Source organism: Procambarus clarkii, chromosome 19 (genome assembly GCF_040958095.1).
Source record: "Procambarus clarkii isolate CNS0578487 chromosome 19, FALCON_Pclarkii_2.0, whole genome shotgun sequence".
Classification (NCBI taxonomy): domain Eukaryota; kingdom Metazoa; phylum Arthropoda; class Malacostraca; order Decapoda; family Cambaridae; genus Procambarus; species Procambarus clarkii.
This window is the reverse complement of record NC_091168.1, coordinates 30353528-30361403: the sequence shown is the minus strand read 5'-3', so window position 1 is coordinate 30361403 and position 7876 is coordinate 30353528. Positions and strand designations below refer to the sequence as shown.

General features: G+C 48.3%; 1 protein-coding gene across 1 annotated transcript; it reads right to left on the bottom strand.

The window, feature by feature from the left end:
• On the bottom strand, nucleotides 1-3337 carry LOC138366390 (uncharacterized). Its single transcript, XM_069327430.1, has 3 exons — nucleotides 3217-3337; nucleotides 789-1309; nucleotides 1-537 (listed from the first exon to the last, which is right to left on the bottom strand). The coding sequence occupies exons 1-3, from the start codon at nucleotides 3335-3337 to the stop codon at nucleotides 1-3; spliced, it is 1179 nt and encodes a 392-aa protein (XP_069183531.1).
• Nucleotides 3338-7876: the final 4539 nt, after the last annotated feature.

Below are 7876 nucleotides of genomic sequence, written 5' to 3'. Positions count from 1 at the left end.
TTACACTTGTGCTGTGTTTACACTTGGTGCTGTGTTTACACTTGGTGCTGTGTTTACACTTACTGCTGTGTTTACACTTGGTGCTGTGTTTACACTTGGTGCTGTGTTTACACTTGGTGCTGTGTTTACACTTGGTGCTGTGTTTACACTTGGTGCTGTGTTTACACTTGGTGCTGTGTTTACACTTGTGCTGTTTGCACTTGGTGCTGTGTTTACACTTACTGCTGTGTTTACACTTGGTGCTGTGTTTACACTTGCTGCTGTGTTTACACTTACTGCTGTGTTTACACTTACTGCTGTGTTTACACTTACTGCTGTGTTTACACTTACTGCTGTGTTTACACTTACTGCTGTGTTTACACTTGGTGCTGTGTTTACACTTGGTGCTGTGTTTACACTTGGTGCTGTGTTTACACTTGGTGCTGTGTTTACACTTGGTGCTGTGTTTACACTTGTGCTGTTTGCACTTGGTGCTGTGTTTACACTTACTGCTGTGTTTACACTTGGTGCTGTGTTTACACTTGTGTTGTGTTTACACTTGTGTTGTGTTTACACTTGTGCTGTGTTTACACTTGGTGCTGTGTTTACACTTGTGTTGTGTTTACACTTGTGCTGTGTTTACACTTGGTGCTGTGTTTACACTTGGTGCTGTGTTTACACTTGGTGCTGTGTTTACACTTGGTGCTGTGTTTACACTTGTGCTGTGTTTACACTTGTGCTGTGTTTACACTTGGTGCTGTGTTTACACTTGGTGCTGTGTTTACACTTACTGCTGTGTTTACACTTACTGTTGTGTTTACACTTGCTGCTGTGTTTACACTTACTGCTGTGTTTACACTTGGTGCTGTGTTTACACTTACTGCTGTGTTTACACTTACTGCTGTGTTTACACTTACTGCTGTGTTTACACTTGGTGCTGTGTTTACACTTGGTGCTGTGTTTACACTTGCTGCTGTGTTTACACTTGCTGCTGTGTTTACACTTGCTGCTGTGTTTACACTTGGTGCTGTGTTTACACTTGGTGCTGTGTTTACACTTGGTGCTGTGTTTACACTTGGTGCTGTGTTTACACTTGGTGCTGTGTTTACACTTGGTGCTGTGTTTACACTTGGTGCTGTGTTTACACTTACTGCTGTGTTTACATTTGGTGCTGTGTTTACACTTGGTGCTGTGTTTACATTTGGTGCTGTGTTTACACTTGGTGCTGTGTTTACACTTGTGCTGTTTGCACTTGGTGCTGTGTTTACACTTACTGCTGTGTTTGCACTTGGTGCTGTGTTTACACTTACTGCTGTGTTTACACTTGGTGCTGTGTTTACACTTGTGTTGTGTTTACACTTGTGCTGTGTTTACACTTGGTGCTGTGTTTACACTTGTGCTGTTTGCACTTGGTGCTGTGTTTACACTTACTGCTGTGTTTACACTTGGTGCTGTGTTTACACTTGTGCTGTGTTTACACTTGTGCTGTGTTTACACTTGCTGCTGTGTTTACACTTGTGCTGTGTTTACACTTGCTGCACAGGAGCACTAGCTGCCTCACCAAGTGAAAGGGAAGGTACTCCATTGGATAGAGGAGTACCTAAGCAACAGGAGACAACGAGTCAGTGTGAGGGGTGAGGTCTCAGATTGGCGAGACGTTACGAGTTGAGTCCCGCAGGGGTCAGTCCTTGGACCTATACTGTTTCTGGTATATGTAAATGATCTTCCAGAGGGTATAGATTCGTTCCTCTCAATGTTTGCCGATGATGCAAAAATTATGAGGAGGATTGAAACTGAGGACGATAGTAGGCTACAAGATGACCTAGACAGACTGAGTGAATGGTCCAACAAATGGCTGTTGAAGTTCAACCCGAGTAAATGCAAACTAATGAAACTAGGCAGTGGAAACAGGAGGCCAGACACAGGATACAGAATAGGAGATGAAGTACTTAATGAAACGAACAGAGAGAAAGATCTAGGAGTTGATATCACACCAAACCTGTCTCCTGAAGCCCACATAAAGAGAATAACGTCTGCGGCATATGCGAGGCTGGCTAACATCAGAACAGCCTTCAGGAACCTGTGTAAGGAATCATTCAGAACCTTGTATACCACATATGTAAGACCAATCCTGGAGTATGTAGCCCCAGCATGGAGCCCATACCTTGCCAAGCACAAGACGAAGCTGGAAAAAGTTCAGAGGTATGCCACTAGACTAGTCCCAGAACTAAGAGGCACGAGTTACGAGGAAAGGCTGCGGGAACTGCACCTTACGACACTGGATGACAGAAGAGTAAGGGGAGACATGATCACTACCTATAAAATCCTCAGGGGAATTGACAGGGGTAAACAAAGATAAACTGTTTAACACGGGTGGTACGCGAACAAGGGGACACAGGTGGAAACTGAGTACCCACATGAGCCACAGGGACGTTAGAAAGAACTTTTTCAGTGTCAGAGTAGTTAACAGGTGGAATGCATTAGGCAGTGATGTGGTGGAGGCTGACTCCATACACAGTTTATAATGTAGATATGATAGAGCCCAGTAGGCTCAGGAACCTGTACACCAGTTGATTGACAGTTGAGAGGCGGGACCAAAGAGCCAGAGCTCAACCCTCGCAAGCTCAACTAGGTGAGCTGCCTCACAGCAGCACCAGCTGCCTCACAGCAGCACCAGCTGCCTCACAGCAGCACCAGCTGCCTCACAGCAGCACCAGCTGCCTCACAGCAGCACCAGCTGCCTCACAGCAGCACCAGCTGCCTCACAGCAGCACCAGCTGCCTCACAGCAGCACCAGCTGCCTCACAGCAGCACCAGCTGCCTCACAGCAGCACTAAGCAACTGCCGCCATCTTGTTGATCTCTGCAACAACAATATTGATGACTAAAATTGTATCAGATTGAAGATATATCGAAAAGAAATTAATTTGGTTCATTGGAATAATAAAACAGTTTCAGTCGCCTTCTGGAAAGAATTCTTCAATAAAGATGGCGCCGGTTGAAAGCCTCAGGAAGACATTAACAAATGTGACCATGTCTCTCCAATAATATTTCCACGTGCAGATGTTGAAGTGGAAGAACCATTCAGTTTGGTGGACTACTTCAAATCCAAACTGAGAAATATAATTAAGTTAGAACTGCTAAATGCCAAGTTTAGGGTCAAATTCATTTTATCCAGATTAGAGAAATGTTGCAACTGAACAAATTCACAAGGGCCGTGATGAGGGTTCGAACTTACGTGATGATGATTCGGATTGAATGTTGCAAGCTTTGCAATCTATCATCCATGATGGTTGATGGCCTGGCAATGATCGCTGCATACTGCAACGATCTTGACGATTCTTCTCAACCAGACCCATCTTGTGATGAAGATGAAGACGATCATTTTTGTATTAGTAAATATAGAAATATTTAAGTAGCATTATTTTTATAATGTTACTTTATTTGTTTATATTTTCATAAACTTTACTAAGGATTAGTAATATCTAATAATTATTTTCAACTATATTTTAGATGTATATCAGGAATATATAGATTTGTTTACATGTTTTTCACTTTTTTCATATTTGGTGGGATATAAAGCTTAAAACTGAGTTGGCAACACTGATCGCCATACGACAAAGAGTACTGGGAAGACGGGACTCCACGAGCGTAACTCTCATCCTGTAACTACACTTAGGGAGTTACACATGAACACACACACCTGGCCCTCTCCTTTTCCACACACACACACTCACTCACATATCTGACCCTGACCCCGATCATCTTGTGACAGTCCCCTCACACCCACCAGTCACCCTGCAAAATTTGTCGAGTCTGGCCCCAAGACAGACAAGTACTGTACTGATTCTAAGATGTTCAGATTCATTGTGGCGTTCCTGTTTTTTTGTAACTTATCAGTAGTGTGATGGTGAGGTGGGGAGGGGGGGGGGGTGTCAGCCCTCCCACTCACAATATGAGGATACGACAATAGACTTAGCAGCACCCTAGCATAAAGACGCTGCCTAACAAGCCAGTTCCCAACCATCACAGCTCACTAAATACCAGTGGAAGACCAAGCTGGCGCCCTCAATTTTTTGAACCCAAGATAATATCTTGTTATAATCGTCATTAACAAGCTTACGACGTAATTTTTCACCACGAGGCGATTACAGAAGGCGAGTGTACTGTACCCTGGTGAGTTGCTGTAACTGGGTGGAGACTTTTGTTGTGTTTGTGGGGTTTTTAGTGTTCCTGAAATTTACCAAATGTAAAATTAGAAAACAACTCTCCATGATGTCCTGGTGAAATTGGTTATGTGGTTTGTGTTATGTGGTTCTAAGAGTGAGTTGAGGGGCTGGGGTGGTAGAGTGGCCTGGCGCCCCACGCTGCTCTAACCGAAGCAGCTCAGCGCCACACAGCTAACAGTAATTTCCTCGTGTTAAAAAAGTGGTAGGCGAGGATTGCGTGATTGTAGACGGGTACCTGTCCCCCCCAGCGTCGCCCTACCCCGACCAGCCCCCCGACCAGGCCCCGACCAGTCACAGCCGACCCCGTGACCCCGCCCCGCTTTCCCGACGCGGTGGTGGCGGCTCCTGGTGCAGGTCGTCCGTGCCCACCTCCCACGACCTTTATAATGGTGCACGACCACCGTCGTCCCCGGGGATGTCACCGGAATACTCTCTCTCTCTCCCCCCTGGTCGTCCACGTACCGGGGAGCTGGACCGGTTGCTCAGCAGGTATATAACCGGTGCTGGAGGCTGGGTATAACGAGGATATAGTCTATACGGACTAAGAGCGGCCAAAGGTCGCCCGGCTCCAAAGAGCACACGATCCTGCCTTACAAAACGGCCCGCGCTGCCGCTAAGAAAAGGTCACTTGCAATTACAGTTAAATAGGTTCAGGAACGCGCCCTTTTTCGTCCGAGGGAGCGACCTATCGGGCGGATGATTACCTCGGGGTGAGAGAAGGGAGATGCCTGTTGACGACATTCCTACCTAGGAAGACCCCGCAAGAACTGGCACCCCGACCGCGTGATCGAACCAGATTAATGTTCCATAAGGTCCGCCAGTGAGCCCAACAGGTGCTGGCACGGTTGTTAATGGGGCGCTGATCATGGGGGTCTTAATTGTGTCCTGAGATTGTTGGTGAGGAAATGATGGGGAGGGGGGGGGGGGGGAGGTTAGGCCTCGTGCTGCCCGAGTCCAGGTTGGTGGCCCGGGTGCCTGGCCCCCGGGGACACCCGCCGGCAACACAGGGGCCAACATAACACAAGTACAACACCATTAAAAGAGAAACGAGGAGGCCTTGCCCCGGTTATAGTGGCCCTGCCGCCCATAACCCCTGGGCATGGCCTCACCCCCCACCCCCCCCCCCAACCTGGGCATGGCCTCACCCCCCACCCCCCCCCCCCAACCTGGGCATGGCCTCACCCCCCCACCCCCCCAACCTGGGCATGGCCTCACCCCCCCCCCCCCCTCAACACTAAACAGAAGAATGTATTGCAATCTTTGAAGAACAAGAACACTGCCAACTTGCGCATGATGAATTTCGTCTATGCCTCCACATGCTTGGCCTGGGGACGGTCAGCCACAACGATCTCAATATTGAGGCAAGACATGAACATCATTTACAAGGCGCCGCACATTACACAAGCAACATTGCTCCATCACAGAACACATAACCAGGTACATAACTCCTACACACTACCTACATATCACCGGAGACATCCTGACCAACAACACAGAACTGTTCTACAGATATATAGAGAATACAAAGCTTTGACAATCTTTCAGAATACAAGTTATGAGTTTGCTACATAGAGGAAGCAGGGAGCCGGTCGGCCGAGCGGACAGCACGCTGGACTTGTGATCCTGGGGTCCTGGGTTCGATCCCAGGCGCTGGCGAGAAACAATGGTCAGAGTTTCTTTCACCCTATGCCCCTGTTACCTAGCAGTAAAATAGGTACCTGGGTGTTAGTCAGCTGTCACGGGCTGCTTCCTGGGGGTGGAGGCCTGGTCGAGGACCGGGCCGCGGGGACACTAAAGCCCCGAAATCATCTCAAGATAACCTCAAGATAAGCATTATGTTGCGAACATGCATCTTTCAGAACTCAAGATCAAGGCAGAATATCCAGTACACACCTTACCTACTACCTGAGTCCACATGGACAAGTGAAGACCTGCCTCCAGCTCCTCCTGCTGGGTTATGCTTCAGCTCCTGTGCTCCAGCCTCAGGAGGCCTAGTATCCACCCTCACTCTGCCTCCGAACATCCTGACAGCTTCAGCGAAACTCATCCTTTACCATCAGCCCTAAATGTAAAGTATGCACAAGAGTGTTGATTTTTGCAACTTTGAAAACGAACATGAGAAATATAATCAAAATAAGTGTTGTCGTTATTGAATAACAAATGTATATAAGGTTATAACTAACCTAACACAACCTAACTTAACCCAATCTAACCTAACCATGGTACACTGTCACTCACAGACCACCATGGTACACTGTCTCTCACAGACCCACCATGGTACACTGTCTCTCACAGACCACCATGGTACACTGTCACTCACAGACCACCATGGTACACTGTCTCTCACAGACCCACCATGGTACACTGTCTCTCACAGACCACCATGGTACACTGTCTCTCACAGACCCACCATGGTACACTCTCACAGACCACCATGGTACACTGTCTCTCACAGACCCACCATGGTACACTGTCACTCACAGACCACCATGGTACACTGTCTCTCACAGACCCACCATGGTACACTCTCACAGACCACCATGGTACACTGTCTCTCACAGACCCACCATGGTACACTGTCTCTCACAGACCCACCATGGTACACTGTCTCTCACAGACCCACCATGGTACACTGTCTCTCACAGACCACCATGGTACACTGTCTCTCACAGACCACCATGGTACACTGTCTCTCACAGACCCACCATGGTACACTGTCTCTCACAGACCCACCATGGTACACTCTCACAGACCACCATGGTACACTGTCTCTCACAGACCCACCATGGTACACTCTCACAGACCACCATGGTACACTGTCTCTCACAGACCACCATGGTACACTGTCTCTCACAGACCACCATGGTACACTGTCTCTCACAGACCCACCATGGTACACTGTCTCTCACAGACCCACCATGGTACACTGTCTCTCACAGACCCACCATGGTACACTGTCTCTCACAGACCACCATGGTACACTGTCTCTCACAGACCACCATGGTACACTGTCTCTCACAGACCCACCATGGTACACTCTCACAGACCACCATGGTACACTGTCTCTCACAGACCCACCATGGTACACTCTCACAGACCACCATGGTACACTGTCTCTCACAGACCCACCATGGTACACTCTCACAGACCACCATGGTACACTGTCTCTCACAGACCCACCATGGCACACTGTCTCTCACAGACCACCATGGTACACTGTCTCTCACAGACCCACCATGGTACACTCTCACAGACCACCATGGTACACTGTCTCTCACAGACCCACCATGGCACACTGTCTCTCACAGACCACCATGGTACACTGTCTCTCACAGACCACCATGGTACACTCTCACAGACCACCATGGTACACTGTCTCTCACAGACCCACCATGGTACACTCTCACAGACCACCATGGTACACTGTCTCTCACAGACCCACCATGGTACACTCTCACAGACCACCATGGTACACTGTCTCTCACAGACCCACCATGGTACACTCTCACAGACCACCATGGTACACTGTCTCTCACAGACCCACCATGGTACACTCTCACAGACCACCATGGTACACTGTCTCTCACAGACCCACCATGATACACTGTCTCTCACAGACCCACCATGGTACACTGTCTCTCACAGACCCACTATGGTACACTGTCTCTC

Coding starts and splice junctions, on each gene's coding strand:
- LOC138366390 (XM_069327430.1), bottom strand. CDS start 3,337: ATGGGTCTGGTTGAGAAGAATCGTCAAGATCGTTGCAGTATGCAGCGA. Junction 1,310..3,216: donor TCAATCCGAATCATCATCAC/GTAAGTTCGAAC, acceptor GTGTAAACACAG/CACCAAGTGTAAACACAGCA. Junction 538..788: donor CAGCAAGTGTAAACACAACA/GTAAGTGTAAAC, acceptor ACACAACACAAG/TGTAAACACAACACAAGTGT.